Genomic DNA, 21390 nt, shown 5'->3' with positions numbered 1-21390 from the left:
AAGAGCGGCACAAAAAAAACGTATAGCTGGTGTAGGGCGCGGCCTTTTTTTTGTCTCTCGAGCAATTTGATCTTCAGTCTCATCCAAAGCAGAGAAAAGCTTCAGGGTTTTGGTTTTCTTTAGTTATTAATCTTAACTATCTTCCAACATGAACATTCGGACGTTGGGTGAGCCAGAATAATTCGTGGAGGTTGTGAAACCTGTTGGAGAGAGAAAAACAAAATAAAGCATATTAAGTACAAATTATCAAGTAAAGGTGGGAGACATAATGGCGGCAGGGGGGAAAGGACACGAAATTGCGGCAAGGTTGTGGTGAAGGACAATGAGGGGAGGGGTAAGCGCCTAAATAACCAACACAAACTGAAACCTCACATACCTGACGACGAAGCCTGGAATGGCGGCGGCAACCGACGCTCGTCTTTATAAAGCTCGGTGACGTCAAGAGGGCGGGGTGAAAAAATGAGGCCGAAAGGGGGAACCGGATTGGTCGGTCGGTCGAGGCAGGCTTGGCGGAGAAGGTAGCGACAGGTGACGTCATCTAAACAGCCAATAGGAACCGAGCACCTTGAAAGTGCTTAGTCACGCCCTCGCCCTTATCGTTTCTGTATGGCGTACACTTGTAATGGGAATAAACTTGGGCCTGTGTTCGGTCGTTTCATGGACAGGGACATAGATTAGCTGCACGCCGTATGAAATGTATGCTGTTGAATGGTAAATGTTCACAACCAACAGCAATCACCCTTCTTTTACGTGCTAGCCCAATAGAGCGCGAGTTATATTGCTGATTATGTCCTCAGTGGAAGCCATTTTGCATGGTACGGTTTTGCTTCAAACGCCGTAGCAGCTGTCTCCGGCAAAATGGCGCCCATGCACCTTTTGATAGAAGAGAATTCGAGACGCAATTTATACACTCGTGCTTCTTTTTGCGTATCTTGCAATAATGCTTGCATGGGCAAAACGTGTCAGTTTCTTGTTTGTCACTTGCTCTATTAGTACCATTCTTATAACTTTTAGACCTTAATTGCATATTGGCATCCCAGTGCCCGCACGTCACGCTTTACAGATCGTGGGCAGTTATTACGTCTTGTTGCCTTCCGATTAACTATTGCTGGTTGCTAATGACTATTGCCATTCACAAAATCACACAATGTATAAATGTGCTTACAAATTTGATATAAATAAAGTTGCTGAAAAAAAGTCCTCGTGTCTTCCAACAAAGACTCAAAGGGCAGGTCAGCGTGTAAATGATCAATAAAGCTGAATGAAGGTTTAAAAAAAAAAAATGGAAAAGGACGTACGCTGGTTGGCAGAGCGGATCGTGTGACTTCCCTCTCCAAGATGGCGGCCTCCTTGGGCAGGTTGTGTGTGAGCGGCGTTAGAGGAATCCTTTGGAGCCGGGTAATGGGATGGAGGTTGGGCAATATGAGGGAATTGATGGCTACTGAGCGTTTTTGGCAGTCATGTGACTGCGACAGATACATTATATAAATCTGCAGTATACTCGCCTGCTGTGCATTGACCTAGACAGCATTGAAGTCAGGTGGTCAGCAGAAAAGCCAGGCAATCGGCATTTTCAGAAAGGAGGTCAGCAACAGGCTGTGCATTCAGAGAAATAAAACAAACCTGTAGTGGGTATGGTAAGGGCCCATGGACACCAACAGCCAAATGCGCTGTCAGGGAAGCGTGCATAGCGCTGATTACAATGCATCACAGTTTACCTTTTTTTTTCTTTTCACTTTATTGAAATGTTACAAAGAATCTGTTCATTTCTATTTAGCGCAACGCGCCGTGCATGTCCGACTCTCTTCGGTGCACTTTTTAGTGAATTGGCTTCCTGGGACATAATGAGGGGGAATTTATCAAAACTGGAGCAGACAAAATCTGGAGCAGCTGTGCAGGGCAACCAATCAGCTTCTCTCTGTCATTTTCAAATCTTAAAGGAGAACTAAGAGGTGATTGAAAATCACTCATCCTCATAGTTCGAGCCGACGTGTGACAATGAAACTGTCACAGGTCGGCTCAATAGATCGGGAAGTGAGCAAACACATACCGTCGCTTGCTCACTTCCTGATCATCTCCCTGCAGAGAGTGGTGACTGTCAGACACCGCTCACCGCAGGGATTCCCCCCTCTCTGATCCTCCAGCGCTGACTGGGGGAGGGGGGCGGGCACAGCTGGCTCTGCCTCTAGATAGGCAGAGCCAGCTGTCACTCACGCAGCTGGGTGGCTCCAGATAGTATTGTCGAGTTCCATCCCGGCTGCGGCGCTCTCAGTATACCGCGAGCTGTAGCTCGCTATATACTGAGCTTTGGGTCACGGTGGGAGGTCAGTATATGTCCTCCCATGACCCTTAAGAGAACTATGAGGAAAAACACTGACCCCATAGTTCTCTTTTAACTGAACACACGGAAGAGAGATGCTGATTGGTTGCCCTGGGCAACTGCTCCAGATTTTGATAAATTCCTCTCAATGTATTTTGCCCTGCCTGTACGTTGGGACTCTTGTCACCACCACCCAACCTTGTCAAGCCCACCGCAACTAGTGTGAGCGGGCCCTAAGGCTAAATTCACATGAGCCTCCTGTGTTTGGTTTATCTACACCCAGGTGAGATTATCTGAGCAGTATAAACAATCTTTAGCCCTCTTTCTCACGGGCAGCAGCCATTGTAAGTGATATATCAGCAGTTGAAATGGCTTAAAGCAGAATCCTGGGGGGAAAAAAAAAATCTTTGCCCTTTGGTTTAAAGGGGTAAGTGCTCGTTTTTGTCTAGGCACAAAAATGACATTATACTGACCCAGACCTTGGAGCCGGCTTGTTCTCAGACTGATCTCTTCCCCCTGTCTCCTTCTCTGCTGCAGCAATGTCCCTCGACCTCCTCATATCCTATTCACTGTATATTAGACGTGATGACTGGCGGAACCTTAAGAGAACTATTGGTAAGTGTTTTTCCCCATAGTTCACTTTAGGGACATATACTAGCGTCCTCCCGTGACCCAAAGCTCAGTATATTGCGAGCTACAGCAAAACTGAGACCGTCACAGCCAGGATGGGTCCTGACATTACTGTGGAGATCCATCCAGCTGCGTGAGTGACAGCTGGCTCTGCCTATCTAGAGGCAGAGCCAGCTGTACCCGCCCCCGTCCGTTCCGCCAGTCAGCTCTGGGGGGGGGGAATCCCTGCAAGGATCCGTGAGTGACAGTCACGGCTCTCTGCTGCAGGGAGATGATCGAGAAGTGAGCGAGCGACGGTATGTGTTCGCTCACTTCCCGATCTATTGAGCCGACGTGTGACAGTTCCATTGTCACACATCGGCTCAAACTATGAGGAGGAGTGATTTTCACTGACCTCATAGTTCTCCTTGAAGCTGGGGGAGCGCGGCAGAAGGGACTGGTCTTCGAGCGAGCCGCCTCCAAGGATCAGGTGAGTAGATCTTTGTTTTATTTCTAGCACCTAGACAAAAGCTATGACTGACAGTCTGCAGGGAGAAGCCGTGAGCTGAGTGATCGGCGGTATGTGATCGCTCAGCTCTCGAGCTATAGACCTGATATGCGACCTCTGCAGTGTCACGCGTCGCCTCCAACCATGGGGATGATTATATTTCACTCGCCTCATAATTCTCCGTGATATTATCATGAGGAAATGGCAAAAGAGTTGCTGCCTGGGAATAGACTATGACAAGGACGGGGAGAGGAAATGTATTCTAGTGAGCTCCGAGGAGCAGGGCCCCCAAACTCTCTTGTATTGATCTGTTACTGTAGGTCTACCTGTATATTGTACAGCGCAGCAGAAACCGTTGGTGCCATATAAATCCTGTATGATAATAATGGCCGGACTGAATGCTATATACTCCTTCTCTTCTGCAGCCGCGGGTGTCTGTGCTGCCTGTCGGAGTTCGTGGACTCTGCAACCCCCCCGAAGAGTTTGATGTGTCATCCCAGTATAAAGAGAAACCCTGGGAATACCTGGCCAGTACAGGTAGGTTTTCTTAAAGTGACATTCCGTGTACTTGCTTAAAGAAGAACTCTTGGGACACTTTTGGTTAACCCTTGCAGTGGGACTACCCCTGCACTGCAAGGGTTGACTACTCATTTTTGCCTAGGGTAAAAGAAAAAAAAGTTCTACCCTCCTGATACTCCGAGATGACCAGCTCTTAGACCGGTCACTGGAGCGTCTCTCCCTCTGAGAGTCATCACATCCAATACACAGCGAAGGGAATTCATCCAAACTGGAGCAGACAAAATGTGGAGCAGATCTGCACGGCAACCAATCGGCTTCTCTATCTCATTTTCAAATCTCTCGTGAGCAAACTGAAAAGAGAAGCTGATTGGTTGCAGTGCCGATCTGCTCCAGTGTTGATGAATTCCCCCCCAGCGTATAGGACGTGCAGATGCCGGGGGACATTGTTGAGGAGGAGAGAGCGCTGCCGGCTCCGAGGATCGGGTGAGTATAACTTTTTTTGTTGGACCCTAGGCAAAAATGAGCAGTTAACCCTTGCAGTGCAGGGATAGTCCCACTGCAAGGGTTAATCAAATCTTTGCCCAGAGTTCTTCTTTAAAATGGTGTATACACTGTATGACCAAAGGTTTGTGGACCATAACGCCTGTGTGAGCTTGTTAGACTTCCCATTCCAAAACCATGGACAGTAATCTGGAGTCGGCTGCCATTTGCAGCTATAACGACCTCCACTCCACTTTCCAGTTCATCCCGAAGGTGTTCAGTAGGTTTGAGGTCACACGAGTTCCTCCGCACCAAACCCAGCAGGCCATGTCTTTATGGAGCTGGCTTTGTGGAACAGAAAATGGCCTTCTCCACGCTGTTGTCACAAGGCTCGAAGCACCAAGTCATGGTTTCAGTGGCGTAACAATCGCCATAGCGACCCAGGCGGCCGCTATAAGACGGCGAGAGTGCGGTGCATCCAATTGTTTGTGAAGTCTATATGTTTCTATTTCTCTCTCTTCTAGAATACGTGGAGCGTTATGGGGAAAGTCTAGTCTGGGCTAATTACAGGAGGAACCACAAAGGACATATCCCACCACAAAAAACCCGAAAAAAGTGCATTGTAAGTAAGACCCTGAGGCGGTTGTCACGTTCTCTCTCTTTGCTAGCTTGGTGTGCAGTTAGGGAAGAATCAGCAATGTGCATTTCATATGTGCTTACAAAAGAAACGTAGGTGGAGAGGAGTATACTCACCCGAACTGCCGAGCCGCTCACTGAAGCCTCTCTCCTCATTTTTTCCTCATCGTCCTCAGGTCTATACACTCTGAGGGGAATTTATCAACATCTGGAGCAGCTGTGCATGGCAACCAATCAGCTTTTCTCTTCAGTTTGTTCAGTTAAGATTTGAAAATGAAAGATAGAAGCTGATTGGTCGCCCTGCACAGCTGCTCCAGATTTTGTCTGCTCCGGCTTTGATGAATTCCCTTCTGCGTATAGAACGTGATGACTTACGAACCGTAGACCACTGCAGCGGAGGGGGAGAGAGGCTTCAGGGACTGGTCTAAGGGCAAGCTGGCTCCTAGGATTGGGTGAGTATACTTTTTTTTTTTTAGCACCTAGGGGGGGAAAAAAAGGAGCAGTTAACCCTTGTAATGTGGGGATGGCCCCACTGCAAGGCTTAAGAAAAACAATCTGCCTGGAGTTTTGCTTTAAAGTGTGTTTTTAATCTGAGAACAAAAATGTAGCATAATGTTGCTTACAAGCTCTTAGATGTGGCTGCTATTTTTTTTTTTGCAGAGCAGGACCTGCTCAAGGGGCAGCTGCTTTGGGCCCCACAACAATGGCTGGGCCCTGGGCAGCGGCCCCTTTTGCCCTGCGTTAAAGACGCAGTAACACATTTTTTTGGTCCTGTGGTGACAACACTCCCTCACGGTACTGCATCTATGAAGAAGCAGTGTTGTCACCCTAGAACAGGACTGTACAACATCTTTTCAACATCTTCCCAACTCGAGCTTTGTCTGCAATGTTCTGGTTAGTATAAAGTGCAGTGCTCAGTGAACATGGACATGCGTACCGCACCATTTGGCTCAGTACACCTTTGTAAACCTGGTGAGAGGAGAATTACGTTGCTGACATCTATTTCATAAACTGCTAGTTGCCTATCATCCTAAGCCCAGGAACTCAATATTTGGAGTTGCCAAATATCAGCAGGAGGCCAGCAATGGCTGATTCCATATTTCACTAATTGTTATCGGATCAGATATTGGTTGTGATTCCTTCTACATGTTGGTTTATTTGACAGAGAGCGGGCAAAGCCTGTGGGAACCCGTGTCCAATCTGCAGAGATCAGAAGCTTTATGTGGATTACAGAGTGAGTATGACCGCTACTATACTATATATGCTTTTTTGCAAGATGCGAACATCTTTGTTTAAGCCTTTAAGTATATCGAGGCAAAAAAACAAAACATAAGCAGCTGGTTTCACCAGGGGTCACAGTTGGTCTCGGCAGGTGGCGTAGATCCAGAGGAAGAAGATTTGCTGCAGGCGCTGTATACAGGTGCTGCGATTCACAGGAGGGCTGCTGGGAAACTCAGCAGCCTTCCCTGTGAAGCCAGGCGCCCGTTTACAGCACCAGCTTTGGTTTAAAAATGTAAAGCTGCCGGAGAGGTGCGAGGGCCACATGAAATGGCCTGTCGGGTTGGATTCTAGGGTGTAAAATAACAAAGATATACACAGTCGATCCTGCCTGGCTGCTAGACCGGTCCAAGAACCCGTCTCTCCCCCTACACTCCAATGGACATTCCACCGCCGGGGGGGCGGTGTTAGCCTGCTGGGACCGGTCTAGCAGCCAGGCATGATCGAGGGTCAAGTGAGAATATCTTTGTTATTTTACACCCTAGACCAAAATGAGCACTTAACTCTTGCAGTGCTGGAGTAGCCCCACTGCATGGATTCATTTTTAACATGCCCAAAGTTATTCTTTAAAGCAAGAGCACTAGATGAAACTCTTAAAGATAACACGGGCAGAGAGCACAGGACCGAGGATGGCTCTGAATTTCAGACGAGATATCAAGGTTTTTTGTTTTTTTTGCACTTGTAAAACGGATTGCTTCCAATGATTTGGATTTCAGTGCAGCAGAGGCACTGTGTTGTCGGTCTAAACAGAAAGTTGGGAGCACGCCGGATTTCTGGCAGATTTTTTTTTTTTTATGTACTTCCAGCATTTGTAAAGGGATCAATGATGGGGAATGTGCGAGTTTGTATCGCAGAAATCTAAGGAATGTTTTTTCTGCCTAGACACACTTTTTAGCAGTTTTCCTGTTTGCATTGCGCATAGCAATAGAACCCCTGAGAGCAAAAGAGCTAACCCCCCACCCCCTGCTCTGCAAGCTCATGTAAAGGCAGATTCAGATTTTTACACTTCTTTTATTTAGTAATCAAAGTGATTCCTTTTTAATGGATACATAACCGTGTGATTCATTGCTGCTGTTCATTTATCTTCAGAACATCCAGTTGCTTGAGCAGTTTATATGTCCGTATACTGGAACAGTGCACGATCCGACAAGGACAGGTGTGTGCTCCCTTTATGATATGACTCACATTCAGAATGAATTGTCTGTGTGGTGCGTCCTGACATTCCGATGTTACTGCTTCTGTTTATGTGATTTAGGTGTCTGTATGGAGCAGTACAAGAAGCTTGTAAAAGCCATCACTGATGCCCAAGATCATGGTGAGTAGCTGTGCTGCTCCCTTTCCTTGCTAAGTGACTCATTATTATGTGTTCCATCCTGCATGCTTGTGTGCTGACCCCCTTTCTAGACCACAAGCTGATTGGGTATTGTCATCAGATGCCTTCGAGTGGACTCAAAGCTGGACTAAAGAATGAAAGTGTTGTCTGTGAAGGTTCTCATTCGTCCAGGTCATGGTATATCAGTAACAAATAAATCAAGGCAGCTGGACTTGCTGTATTTGTCTTAACCGCTTGTGTCTGGGGGTGTGAGGGGGTGTGTCTGAGCGGACGTCTAAGACGCCCGCTCAGATCTAGAGAGCTCCGGTTAAACCCCCTTCCCATCCAGGCCATTTTTCAGTATTCAGCGCTGCGGTACTTTGACTGAAGTTTATTCCGTCATGCAACGCTGTACTGAAATGAGTTATATACCCTTTTTTGGGGGCACATAGAGCTTTCTTTTGGTGGGATTTAATCACCACGGGGGTTTTATTTTTTACTATAATTAGGAAAAATTACAGAAAATTTTGAAAGATTTTTTTTTAAATTATGTTAGGAAACATTTATTATTACCCAGTTTTTTGCTAAAATATAAAAGTCGGGGTCACGTCGGGTAAATAGACACCAAATTTCTTAAAGACGTTTTGCTGGTCCTCCGACTAGCTTTCTTAATTCAGAAATCCCTTTGTCTCAACTGGAGCTGTGTTTAGAAATGGCTTTCCCCTCCTGTACCATTCACAAAAGGCACAATAGGCAGGCAAAGATGGCAGCAGTGCATCGTTCTCCAGTGGTGTAGCCTCCAGCTTCGGAAGTACAGTTCCTGGAAGCCATGGGGGGCCCACATGGGAGGAGACTGATTTGATTGATCAGCAGATCATGCCGCAACACCAACCCGTGTGATCATTGCAGGAGAACAAGATCTGTGATATCAGGCAGATACTAATCCGCAGCATTGACGTGACAGAGACCGGTCTGACGGCCGCAGGAGCATTGTGATAAAACATTATTATACCCCAGAATAAGATTGCCAAACATTAATATTTGAAACCCTATCAATTGCAGATACAATATCACTTGTGTCTTATATCCATGACACTCTTGTAGCGCCTGCTGTTCTACTTTAAAGCAATAGGTTTGCTTTAAAGTAGAACTATAGTCTCTGATAATAATAATTTTTTTAAAAAGTGCCGCAGCACTAAATTACAAATGCAGTTACATTTTTAGCTTAACCCACCTGTAAGGTCCCACAGATACCTGATCGCCTGCAGGTGCAGCTTTCTTTGAGGGTGTGGCAACGATGCAGCACTGCTCCTGAATCCAGAGCAGTTTCCACTCTTCAAGGCTGTGCAGTGTGATAGGAAGATAATATAGAAAGGGTGTGGCCTGGGGGGGGGGAAGAGCCGTTCCTAAACCATAGAGGTCTGTCTGATTTGGTCATTCCCATGGTCTGGCATGCCAGGAATTCAACCTTTCTCAATGTGTATCACTGCACCTGGAAGGCTTATCTTCTCTGGGGGGACCAGCAGAAGGGTTATATGGAGCTCAGCTCAGTGTCCAATCACCTAATGATACCTGCATATACCAGGAGATCTTTGAATCCTTTTCTGCACTGTACTTCAAGAAACAGATTAGGGATGCACTGATACCAGTTTTTTGGTACCGAGTACCAATATTTTGCTTTTGGTACTTGCCGATACAGACTACCGATTACCGGTGTTTCCGCTGGCATGGAGCCGGCTTCCCGGGCAATCGGGAAGCCGAGCAGCATGTAATGACATGCTGCCCGACAAGCCGGCTCCATGCTGTTTGGCTGGCTTGATTGTGATTGGCCAGGAAATTGGCTTCCCAGCCAATCGGGAGGCGGGTCATTACTTGCCACCCGGCTTCCTAATAGTCCAGGAAGCCGGCTCCATGTTCCCCAGCTCCTACGGCACAATTTTCCTCTGACTGGAAGTTGCGGTATCGGTGCATCCCTAAAACAGATATTACCGATAAATCAAATATCCTCTAATATAGACAAATGGTTTTCCGAAATAAGAGTTGGCCATGGAAACATTTTGCTAGAAAATGAAAGCCAGCACCTGAGCAGTTGCTTTGGATGGTACTAACTACTCTCCTTTCACAAATTGTGATAAAGCAGGCAGCGACGGAGCTCATTTTCCCTATAAAATCTGATCACTTCCTCCAGGTCTCCTCCCAGTGACGATACTACACAACGATGTGACCTTTGGAGACTATTCCTATGATCACGGAGCTGTGGCACAAACTCCTCCTGCTCCAGAAGGCCCATGGTATCCCTGGTACGAGTGGCAGGAGCCACCAGCCAAAGACGTGAGCCAACTGCGCAAGCTGTACCGGCCGCACATGAAGAAGATGATGGGGGAAGAATGAAGATGATAGGTTATCTGCTTGTTATGAATGTGTTACTTTATACTCAGAAATGAAATGTTAAATAAATCCTGGGAATGCCATTTAGCTGGTCGCACTGTTTTTATTCTCAGCATCTCTGGAGGAACGTGTTGTGGCCCTCAGCAATCCTGCTGATTTACTTACCTGTTAGTAGACTCTGAATAGGAGGATATGGAGAGTACGCCCTCAGTGGTGGTACCAGCTGAGCAGTAAATGAGGACAAACACAGCAATTCGTACATTTACAGACGTTCTAAACCTTCCTCATGACAACATTTCTATTACTGCTGTCCATGTTACCACTGGGGAGGGTTCCTTCTTTCCTGTTATGAGTGCTTTGGAAAACATCACTTAAACTGAGAACTATGGGGTCAGGGCTTTTCCCCGTAGTTCTCCTAAGGGTCACAAAGTAGCGTCCTCCCGTCACCCAAAGCTCAGTACAGCTCGCGGTATACTGAGACCGCCGCAGCCGGGACGGATCACGACATTACTGTCGTGATCCACCCAGCTGTGTGATTGACAGCTGGCTCTGCCTATCCAGAGCCAGCTGTACCCTCCCCCGTCCGTTCCGCCAGTCAGCACTGGAGGATTGGAGAGGGGGAATCCCCGCAGGAGAGCCGTGAGTGACAGTCACGGCTCTCTGCAGGGACATGATCGAGTAGTGAGCGAGCGATGGTATGTGTTCGATCACTTCCCGATCTAGTGAGCCGACCTGTGACAGTTTCATTGTCACACATCGGCTCCAACTATGAGGAGGAGTGATTTTCACTCACCTCATAGTTCTCTTTAAGTGGATACATAGACAGCAATAAAAAAAAAGACTGAGATCAGTTTAAACATTTGATATTTTCTATTGTGAATAAAATCTGGGTTTGAGATTTACAAATCATTGCATTCGGTTTTTATGTAGATTTTACACAGCGTCCACATTTTTCTGGAATTGGGGATGTACAATGATAGGTGCCAAAACAAATAAAGACCTCAAACATCTTTGCATCAAAAAAATGGTAAAAATGTTTATACAAAAGCTTTATACAAATGAGATATAAACAGAGGTAGGATGCAGCATGTACAGGGTCCGTGTGAGGTTCTCCATCCCTTTTTCCTGGAATAAGAAGAAAAGAAATGTGAGGGGTTCAAAGTGTTTTTGATATATAACATAGAGATGTATCGGTGCCGATAGCGAGCATCGTACTCTCCTGATACCAGAACCTCCGGTATCAGGAAGCCAGGCAGCAAGTCATTACACGCTGCCTGACTTCCCGATTGGCCAGGAAGCCGGCTCCATGCTCCCTCATCACCAGGGACATGGAGCCAGCTTCCCAGCCAATCAGGAAGCCAGGCGCCATGTAATGACCCGCCGCCCAGCTTCCTGATTGGCCGGGAAGCCGTCTCCATGCGCCATTACAGTTGCTGACCTGTAATAAGTATCCAGGACAGATGCTCAGACCTTTCAAACTGGGCTTCAGGCCATCTATTATCACAGGTTACTGAAAAATGGCCTGGATGGGAAGGGGGTTTAACACCCCGGATGTCAACTGGTTAAAGCAGCCTAACTTAAGTAAAAAAAAAAAGGTTGTGTGGAAAATGAGGCTTTCAATATGTAACTATCCTTTTGCCGATTTTTACTGACGGAGGAGATACCACTGCCTGGAGAATTGTCAGCATGGACATTGGCCCCCTCTGTACCCTGTAGCTCCACCCACTGGGATCCTGCACATCACTACCTTGTTCTGTAGTGATATTGGGTCGACAGATGGAACCACAGAATGCACAGGGGGACCAGGCATTGGATGCTATCAGAATTGTAAGAGGTATACGATTCTTCAGGCAGCAGTCACTCAATACAGGGAACCGGACAGCAGGATAGTCAAGTCTTAAAAGTCTTCTGTTTTTGTTTTTTTTCCTGGTCTTCAAGCAAATTGCTCTCGTCCCAGTCCACAGCAAATTTACTGTTTCATGCAGGTTTGCGTACATCAAAAAATAACTGTTGCTCCTCAGGCTGTCCAAGTAAATATATGCACTGTATAAGCTACTCAGCATGCTTCCTATAATACATTCAGTTCTGATACACATCAGAAATGTTTACTGATAATTGATGTATTGAAATGATCATTGGAAATACTTTCATTCAATTAATTCCTCCCATGCTCGCCTCCAGGACTTCTCTAGAGTCTCTCCCACCCTCTGGAACTCTTTACCCCAACCTGTCTGTCGCCCAACTTGACTGCCTTTCGGCGATCCCTAAAGACTCATCTCTTCGGGGAAGCCTATCCCACCTCAACCCAACCGCTCAACTATCACGTTCTCAAACAATTCATCCCCACACAGCTACCTCCTCAGGTATCACTTCTCCCTCCCTTTTAGAATGTATGCCCCCAGGGGCAGGGCCCTCCTTACCAGCTTGTCTTGCGATTGTAATGTCTTCCTTATATTGTAAATCGCTGCGCAAACTGTTGGCGCTATATAAATCCTGTATAATAATAATTGGCAGCCCTGCTGTACACGTGTCCCCAGTCTCATAGTGATGGGTTCAGGCCACATAGCAGCACAAACCTGAGTACATTCGATGACAGCCGACGTCTCCTCAGCCCAGCTCATCTTTGCTTTTCCCGATCTGTTTTGGCATCTTCTTGCTGGCTGCATCCTCCAGCTCTTTGGACTTGTAGTAATGTGGAGCCACTTCTAGAAGCCATGGACTTTCAATCTCTATGATCTGTTGGTATAAGCATCATGAAGTGTATGAGGGAGGAATAGTTCTTGCTATCCAACACAAGTCATCCTCCATCTCCAGTCTGGTTACAGGTCAGTACATTTACATCATCAGTCTGATGAGAAGGAAGTGACACTGAAGCTGAGAAGCAGTGGAGTCATCCTAGTTATAAAGTGTACAAGGCGAGTATAAATCTCATCAGGGGCTAAACACATTGTTATATGCTTTGGTGGGTTAAACAGTTTATATAGATTTAAATGTTATTTGCTTGGCGTTATAGTTTCACTTTCAATACATTCTAATTTAACGCTTTAAAAAGGAGAACTATGGGGTCAGAGCTTTTCCCCATAGTTCTCCTTAGGGTAATGGGAGGACACAAACTAGCGTCCTCCCATCACCCTAGGCTCAGTATACCGCAAAGCTACAGCTCGCGGTATACTGAGACGGCGCAGCCGGGACGGATCCCGACAATTCTGTCTGGATCCACCCAGCTGCTGGCTCTGACTATCTAGAGGCAGAGCCAGCTGTACCCGCCCGTTCCACCAGTCAGCGCTGGAGGATCGGAGAGGGGAATCCCTGCAGGGAGCCGTGAGTGACAGTCACGGCTCTCTGCACGGATAGATTGAGAAGTGAGCGAGCGCCGGTATGTGTTCGCTCACTTCCCGATCTATTGAGCTGACCTGTGACAGTTTCATTGTCATAGGTCGGCTCAGATTATGAGGCTGAGTGAAAATCAGCCTCATAATTCTTCTTTAACCCCTTCATGACTGAGGCCTTTTTTTTTTACATTTTTTGTTTACATGTTATTATCCAAATTTTAGGTCTGAAAATTACTTAAAAACCCCCAAACATTATATATTTTCTGAAAGCCAAGACCCCGTAGAATAAAAAAGTGGCATTTGCAAATGTGTATGTTGCACGATAATAGAGCAACTCCTTATCAAACCCCAACATTTTTGTGAAAAATGCACTTAAATGCCCCAAAACAATAAAATACCCATTTGTTTTATAAAATAAAAAAAGGTGACAACGAGTAAATAGATACCTAACATGCCCAGGTTTAAAATTGTGTGCGTCCATGAAACTGACAAAATTCAGTACCCCAAAAAGTGCGTATACGACACTTTAAAACCCCCCACAGCTCATCAGTTTAGAGATGCGCATAAATGTAAAGCGCTGTGCAAACTATTGGCGCTATATGAATCCTGTATAATAATAATTATGTCCCTAGAATTATTGCTCTCACTCCGGCGTGCGCGGCGATACCAACATGTGTAGCGCGATCGTCGTTTTCATACGTAGGCGCAGCCGACACCTGTTTACGTGAAGACACGCGGGCTCGAGGGGCTTTTTTTTTACATTATTTTTATATTTCATTTAATATTAATTTAAAAGGGTTATTAGTTTATTTTACTTTAATTGCGATCACATCGGGCGGCTTACAAGCTTGGGATGAGATGGCGACCAAGCTGTAATAGTCAACAGCAGCGGTAAGCACTGGGGAGGTGGACCTGGCTGTGCATTGTGGCAGGGGTACATAGATCACAAGACTATGGCAGGTAAAAAATGTCTGTCTACTTTCCATGACAGGACTGAGATAAACTAAAAGACACACACACACACACACACACACACACCTCTGTAAACCTCTGACATGCACATTAGATTTGCCTAACAGAAGTGCATTCTTTTTGCTTACCTGTCTCATGTACTCCTTGGTGGTAAAGACAAGTTCATGATATATAACCCAGCGTGGCTGTTCTTCGTGCAGACTGCTGTTTGGATGTACGAATACGGCTTGCTGCTGCTTCACTGTCTTGTAGCCGCTGCGGGAGAGCCGAGCCGTGTGGTAGAAATAGCCAGCTGTGATAGCCTAGCAGAGAACAGAGGGTAATAGCAAGGTGAGGATTAAATGGCAAAGCAGAGCATGACATCTATAACAGAGAAGGAGATTTCCTATGGCCAGATTTATCCTTACCTCATATCATCATTACCTCATTTTTGTCACCAATCCTTCGAGTGCAATAATACTATGTGATTTTTACTTTTTTGTGAATAATAAATTAATTTCTTTCACAAATATACTGTGAGAGCTTAAAGCGACATTAAAGTCAAAGATATTTTTCCCTCCCCCCAATGTTAATGTCAGCACTTACCTTAAATTATGTTTCTTAATCCGATCTTCCTCTTCTTTCCTGATGTTTTCATCCGTCCCTCCAGCGCTGCTGCGGGTCTCCGATCCAGCGCCGACTCCTCTGAGCTTGCTGGCACTTCCTGTCCCACAGTGTCTGCATGCGGGTGTACACTGTCCTTATATTTACCTTGCGTCTCTCCTCGCGTCCCGGCCGAAAATGTTAGCTTCGCATGCGCCCGCCCCAAGATGCTTTGCGGCCGCCCGAGAAATTTCACATTTTCGGACGGGAGAGCGCGGGGAGGACACAGGTAAGTATTAACCCTTTTCAAAGCGTTTTTGTTTTCTAAACTTTTTGCATATATCTACTGCTTGCTAGCCATATACAAAAACCCCGGAGGGTTTAATAATCTAGAACTATGAGGTGAGTGGAAATCACTCATCTCATAGTTCTCCTTTAAGTGTTTCTAGAAAGCCCCCCCCTCCCCCGTTTCTGGGCCCTAGCATTCCTGAAATTGGGATCCATCTCTTTGGTTATATCTACTTTATTGGGCTGTGAAACCTTGCTCTCCTCCTTTGTTTTTTCCATCACGCACCCACTAATGTTTTAATTCTAATGCTCTGATCAATGCGGGTCAGAATGTGTCTAAGCTGGCATTACCTTACGGAGAGGTAAACTGTCCCCTTCACACGATGTCAGCTCAATTTCTATCCTTGCCATGAGTCCCTCCAGCTGTTCTCGGACATCCCGGGCGCGGCGAAGGGAGCGAGCCTGGATGAAGTTCTCATAGCACCACTGCAGCGAGTAGCCAGTCTCCACCCACTAAATACAACATGAGAAACAGGGATCAGTAACAGACAGAAGAAATGAAGATAGACCAAACCAACAACAGTTCTTAGATACAACAAGAGAAACAGGATTATGGGAATAGTGCAAGAAGTCATATGCAAATGGAACTACGGCCACAACAGCCTGTGTGGTCACCACGCAGCCCAGTGTCCAGACAGCAACTACATCCCGTACACTCCTCTTCAGATCACTGACACAGCACTCTAAACTGGATTACACTGCTCTACATATAACTAAAGCAAGCTGGACTGTCAGCAAAAAAGGTTAGCAATATGACATGTTGGCTTGGTTGTTTAGAGCCGTGGTTCTCAACTGGTGGGTCACAACCCCATGTTCAGTGGGTCGCGGGTGTATTCCACTGCGATAGGTGGGAGGTTCCCCAGCCTCCCCTAGCGCAGCACTGTCAGTTCTTGCGCTGAGCAGCCATTCAAAATATGCTGCTTAGCATGAGGTGGAGTGGGCCGTGAGGGAGCTCCATCCATAAGTGCATTGCTTACAGCTCCCTCGCATGCCCTGTAGAGGTGCATGGATTGGAGTAATGTCACATTCTGGCTACCGGCACCTCTACAGGGTGCACAAGGGAGCTGTACCAGCAATGCACATATGCATGGAGCTCCATCAGAGCACAGCAGTCCACATTGGACCCCAGGCTGAGGATCCAATCCAGTTCTTGTTTTGCAAGGTAAGAAGAATAGGTGGATCTTAAAAGAAAGAACAAAAAAATTAATGTGTGTACGAGAATGTCTGTGAGTGTGTGAGATTGTGTCTGTGGTTGTGCGAGTCTGTCAGTGTTTTCGAGGGCATGTTCACACTAGTACAGTGTGTTAATCGCACAGTCCCATGTGATTAATTCACTATACCGCTCAATTACGCCTTTAACGGACTGTACCACGCAATTACACCTACCGTGTGTTCTGGTGTGGGATATGCATTGCCATTCATTTGAAGCACCTACCCACCACAGTTTGATTGCCTGTACCAGAAAGTGCAGTTCTGCAATGCTGTGCATTTTAGTGCGGAGCAACTTAATGACTAGGAATGCACCGATACCGAGTATTTGGCCGAGTACTCGTACTCGCCCAAATGCTCCGATGCCTAGCCCGATACTTCCTGTATCAGGAAGCCGGGCAACGTTTCATTACACGCTGCCCGGTTTCCCGATTGTCACTTGTGATGAGAGAGCATGGAGCCGACTTCCCGGCCAATCAGGAAGCCGGGCAGCGTGCAATGACAAGCTGCCCGTCTTCCTGATTGGTCAAGAAGCTGGCCAATCAGGGAACTGGGCACCGTGTAATGACGCAGCGCCCGGCATTCTGATTGGCCGGGAAGCCGGCTTCATGCTCCCTCGTCATCTCATGACAGCCTCAGCACAACGCTCTGTGCGTTGTGCTGTGGCTGTATGTGTAATGTCCTATGCGTTGCTCTGGCTGTATGTGTAATGTCCTGTGCGTTGTGCTCTGGCTGTATGTGTAATGTCCTGTGCGTTGTACTGTGGCTGTATGTGTAATGTACTGTGCGTTGTGTTGGCGCGGATTGTTCCCTGTGTGTATTTGTGTTATGCAGGACTACTGGTGGCGAGTAACTTTTAAGGCCTGGCTAGTAGCTCAGGACCTGAAATTTTGAGCCCTGCCTTAAAGTATAGACTACCTGTGTACCTCAATGGATGAGAGGAAAAAACACAGTTTTTAAAGCAAGAGAGAACTTGATGTTCTACCTCCTGGGATACTAAACTAAAACTGTAGGAAGTGCTAAAAACATTCGGGCCTCTTAACACCAAGGCCATGTCTTAATCGATTAACGCATGGCCTTGGTGTGCAGAGTAGTGTAGCCTACAAGGGAGAAGAATGCACATTTGCTTTAGTGTCCTACCCCCCTAGGGTCCGTGAGGTCTGCTGTATCCTCCAGTGAATTTTCCAAGAAAGCCAGCATCTGAATGGTGTGCTATAAGCTGTACTTCCTCCTCCTCCTCCATATGCAAACAAGTACATATGGCACACTTACCTGGGTATACACATTGAGCAGCACCATGTGGTCTCCCCCAGGAACAGTGAAGTTGGCACGTGCTGTATCTGCATGGACTACTTTGTCTTTCGGTCTATAGAAAATCGAGTTATTCACAGACAACATGGCGGCAATGGTGAGAATTTGCTCCGAGCAGCCGTACCTTCATAATGAGGAAAAAATAAACCTATGTAATCATTCGTAGAACAGAAGCAAAATGGTAGCAAGAGGAAATGGCTAACATGAAAACGGGGAGTGCAGCTCAAGAGATATTTGACTACAAGCGCATCATGGTTGTGATAAAATGATGTACATAAAGAGAACATGTCACATTAAAAAATGATAGCACTCCTCAATTGCCTGCAATCTTTTTACCATTCTGCAAATTGTTTTGCACATGCTACACAAAAGGCTTCGATTTCTATTCGGACATGAGCTCTGCCACGACCCCCCCCCCATTAAATATGCAGTGCAAAGGATCTGGATTGCCCCCTGGGGGCTCTACCCTGTGCGGAGATGGCCCAGGGTGGCTTTGGTCGCCTATGGCTCCTCTACCATCAGTATCCTCCCCCCGCAAACCGGAGGTTCGGGGTACAGAGGATCGCTTCGGGACCGGCGGCGGGGACGAGCGCAGCTGACAGGTAAGTGTGGGGTAGATTATGCCGGGATCCGCCCAGCTGCGTGACTGACAGCTGGCTCTGCCTATCTAGAGGCAGAGCCAGCTGTACCCGCCCCCTCCCCCGTCCGTTCTGCCAGTCAGCGTTGGCGGAGCGGGGAATCCAGCCCCTCCCCTGTCACGGCAGAGAGCCATGACAGGATTGAGAGGTGAGCGAACGCCGGTATGTGTTCGCTCACCTCCCGATCTACTGAGCCGACCTGTGACAGTCTCTTTGTCACAGGTCGGCTAGAAATATGAGGCGAGTGAAAAGCACTCACCTCATAGTTCTCCTTTAAAGACAATAACATTTTAGTAAAACAAGAATGCAGTACAGAGGAATTAGAAGAATAGCAAAAGTATTTTAAAGATGGCTACACACAGGGCATTTTTTAGTCTTAGCGTGGCATTAAAGCTGTATAGGTAACAAAGATGTCTAGACAGCGAATGTGTAGCCGACGAAGCTGAAACAGTATAATGAAACCCCCAAAGTATATTCTTTCATCCTCATGATGTCGTAAAAGGAAATGTTTAGTTTGAAAATATGGTTTATTACTTTTTATCCATTTTCATCTGCAGTGCCGTGCGCACAATTAGTATAACAAGACATGTAGATATAAAGCAGAGGGCAGCTGAGAGTGGATGTGCAGGCATGTCATTCTGTAGTGCACTGTGGGAGTGTTCAGGTGACAGCACTGCTCCCGCATACAAAGCCTAGAATGGTACCATTGTCACCCTGTTACAGGAAGTGGCTGAGGCACACTTGCAAAAAAATGTATTGCAATACAACAAAGCGACCTAGCACAGGCTTTCCGGCCAATCGGGAAGCTGGGCACCGTGTAATTGGCCGGAAAGCCGGCTCCTTGCTTACTCGTCACATAGTGACGAGAAGCATGGGGACGGCGTCTCTGCTAATCGGGAAGCTGGGCGCCGTGTAATGACGCGGCGCCCCGGCTTCCTGATTGGCTGGGAAGCCAGCTTGAGGTGGCGAGGGAGCATGAAGCCGGCTCATTACACGCCCAGGTCATTACACGCTGCCCGGCCTTCTGATTGGCCAGGTGGCGAGTCATTACACGCCGCCTGGTTTCCTTAATGGGACTTCCAGTATCGGTATTCGGTATCGGCGAGTACCGGAAAAAAAATAATCGGCACTCCTACTTGATACCGAAATACCAATATCGGGGCATCCCTAGTCTGTTATAAATATTTGGGTTTAAAGAAAGCCAGGTGGTGCAGAAACCAGCAAGGAGAAAACAGTACAAATGACTCACTTCTCAGAAGCCAGAATCATCTTGGATAACATGGGGTCCACTGGGAGCTCAGCCATTCTCCTTCCCAGCTGCAGGGAGAAACAGAAGGTATAACAAAAGACAAAACTTCAGAAAATGACAGGGTTTCTTTACAAAGAGTGTCAGAATGGAAAAAGAAAGGCCCACATATTTGAAAGATATCCTCTCACTTCCTGTTGAGTCTACAGTACAGGAAGTGGAAGGAAATCTCCCTAATGAGACATAGATGTACATTAATGTTTTAAACTGTTTTTTTTCTCCTACATGAGACCTAAAATAAACGCTTGTTTCCATTCTAACCTTAGTGAGCTCGCCCATATGGTTAAGGGCTCCCAAGGCATACAGCTGCTCCAAAGCCAGAACCAACGTCTCATGAGGAGGAGGATCCATGAAGTCAAAGTGGATGAGATCATTGATACCTGGAGGGGATACAGAAGGCTAGTCAGTGGCTGGAGATGAACACATATGAAAGGCTACATACAAGAGGTGAGAGACCACAGATGTAAATCCGAAGGCATATTATACAGTCTGTCCAATCTCTGTAAAAGCTGGCCACACGTTACAATCTCATTGTACAATCTATGCATCTGAGGAATGGGAGGATGGCCATACTGGAAAAAAGGATACCAGGATAGTTATACTGTATATGCTCCTGCCAGCTTCTATTGTTATCCATGAAAAATCCACCACCGTGCGCTTTTCACCTTTATAACACCATTATTATTCCGCTGTAATATTACCACTTCTAAGCCTGGCTCACCTAAGCTCTTCAGCAACAACACCACGTTCCCCAGGTTAGTCCTCTGGATTTCCGGCACTGATGTCTCTTCCATCTCATTCTTATATGCCCAGGCTGTATAGAGCCGGAAACATTTCCCTGCAGCCACACGGCCAGCTCTACCTGCTCTCTGATTGGCAGAGGCCTAAAAAAAAAAAAAAAGGAGACATCCATTCAGAATTCAGAGTCAAGGAAAATAGAAATTACATTTTTTTTTATAAAGCATTAACACAGCAGATTTTGTTTTTCTGTGTCCCCCTATAATATTGTTATATTACCAGCTGATCCTGCCAGTAGATCTGTTATGTTACCACTTTCCTTTCACAGGCTAAACCATATTAAACTGGCGGGGGTGCTTACACCAGTCAACTGTTATTTATTTGGTTTGAACTAGGGATGCACCGATACCAATACCAGTACTGGTATTGGTGCCGGTACTGGACATTTTCATGAGTACTCGTGAAAATGCAATGATACCAAAAAAACGACACTGGCGCTTTCATTTTTCAAATCTGCATTGCTGTATAATATATTGCTGAGATTTGTAGCCCCTCTACAGCTTGGAGTCAGCGGCAGAAATACCAGGGTGCAGCGTTTGCAGCTGCAACTGGTCCCTGGCGCTTAAAGGAGAACTATGGGGTCAGTGTTTTTCCCCATAGTTCTCCTTAGGGTAACGGGAGGACACAAACTAGCGTCCTCCCGTTACCCTAAGCTCATTATACCGCGAGCTATACTGAGACGCCGCAGCCGGAGCGGATCCCGACCTCGAGATCCGCCCAGCTGCGTGACAGCTGGCTCTGCCTATCTAGAGGCAGAGCCAGCTGTACCCGCCCCCTCCCCCGTCCGATCCGCCAGTCAGTGCTGGCAGATCGGAGCGGGGGGGGGGGAATCCAGCCCCTCCCC

At 46.7% G+C, this 21390-nt stretch overlaps 2 protein-coding genes across 3 annotated transcripts in view; one reads left to right on the top strand and one right to left on the bottom strand.

Annotated features, from left to right (window-relative positions):
- Positions 1 to 1297: 1297 nt before the first annotated feature.
- MRPS18B (mitochondrial ribosomal protein S18B) lies at positions 1298 to 10067 on the top strand. The gene is made up of 7 exons (XM_018560644.1): positions 1298 to 1398; positions 3863 to 3974; positions 4961 to 5058; positions 6238 to 6306; positions 7440 to 7506; positions 7606 to 7665; positions 9851 to 10067. Exons 1-7 carry the CDS (start codon positions 1339 to 1341, stop codon positions 10051 to 10053), a joined length of 669 nt encoding a protein of 222 aa, XP_018416146.1. The 5' UTR covers positions 1298 to 1338; the 3' UTR covers positions 10054 to 10067.
- Positions 10068 to 12591: 2524 nt separating this feature from the next.
- The window catches only part of DHX16 (DEAH-box helicase 16), a 31687-nt gene continuing 22888 nt past the window's right edge, over positions 12592 to 21390 (bottom strand). For both annotated transcript variants that reach the window (XM_018560660.1, XM_018560659.1), the window contains exons 14-20: positions 20470 to 20632; positions 20010 to 20128; positions 19692 to 19759; positions 17766 to 17928; positions 15576 to 15737; positions 14483 to 14656; positions 12592 to 12786 (exon numbers count right to left, since the gene is read on the bottom strand). In XM_018560660.1, the coding sequence (XP_018416162.1) occupies positions 12658 to 12786; positions 14483 to 14656; positions 15576 to 15737; positions 17766 to 17928; positions 19692 to 19759; positions 20010 to 20128; positions 20470 to 20632 (978 nt within the window). In that variant the 3' untranslated portion in view covers positions 12592 to 12657. The remainder of the gene's footprint in view (positions 12787 to 14482; positions 14657 to 15575; positions 15738 to 17765; positions 17929 to 19691; positions 19760 to 20009; positions 20129 to 20469; positions 20633 to 21390) is intronic.

Source organism: Nanorana parkeri, unplaced genomic scaffold, assembly GCF_000935625.1.
Source record: "Nanorana parkeri isolate BGI_ZX_2015 unplaced genomic scaffold, ASM93562v1 scaffold470, whole genome shotgun sequence".
NCBI classification, from domain to species: domain Eukaryota; kingdom Metazoa; phylum Chordata; class Amphibia; order Anura; family Dicroglossidae; genus Nanorana; species Nanorana parkeri.
Note: the sequence above shows the minus strand (reverse complement) of the source record. Positions and strands in the feature narration are given on the sequence as shown.

What these genes read in the sequence shown, in the direction of transcription:
- MRPS18B (XM_018560644.1), top strand. Translation starts at nt 1,339, where the DNA reads ATGGCGGCCTCCTTGGGCAGGTTGTGTGTGAGCGGCGTTAGAGGAATC. An exon ending in GGAATACCTGGCCAGTACAG is followed by an intron (nt 3,975 to 4,960) that starts GTAGGTTTTCTT and finishes TCTCTCTTCTAG; the next exon opens with AATACGTGGAGCGTTATGGG. An exon ending in GCACGATCCGACAAGGACAG is followed by an intron (nt 7,507 to 7,605) that starts GTGTGTGCTCCC and finishes TATGTGATTTAG; the next exon opens with GTGTCTGTATGGAGCAGTAC.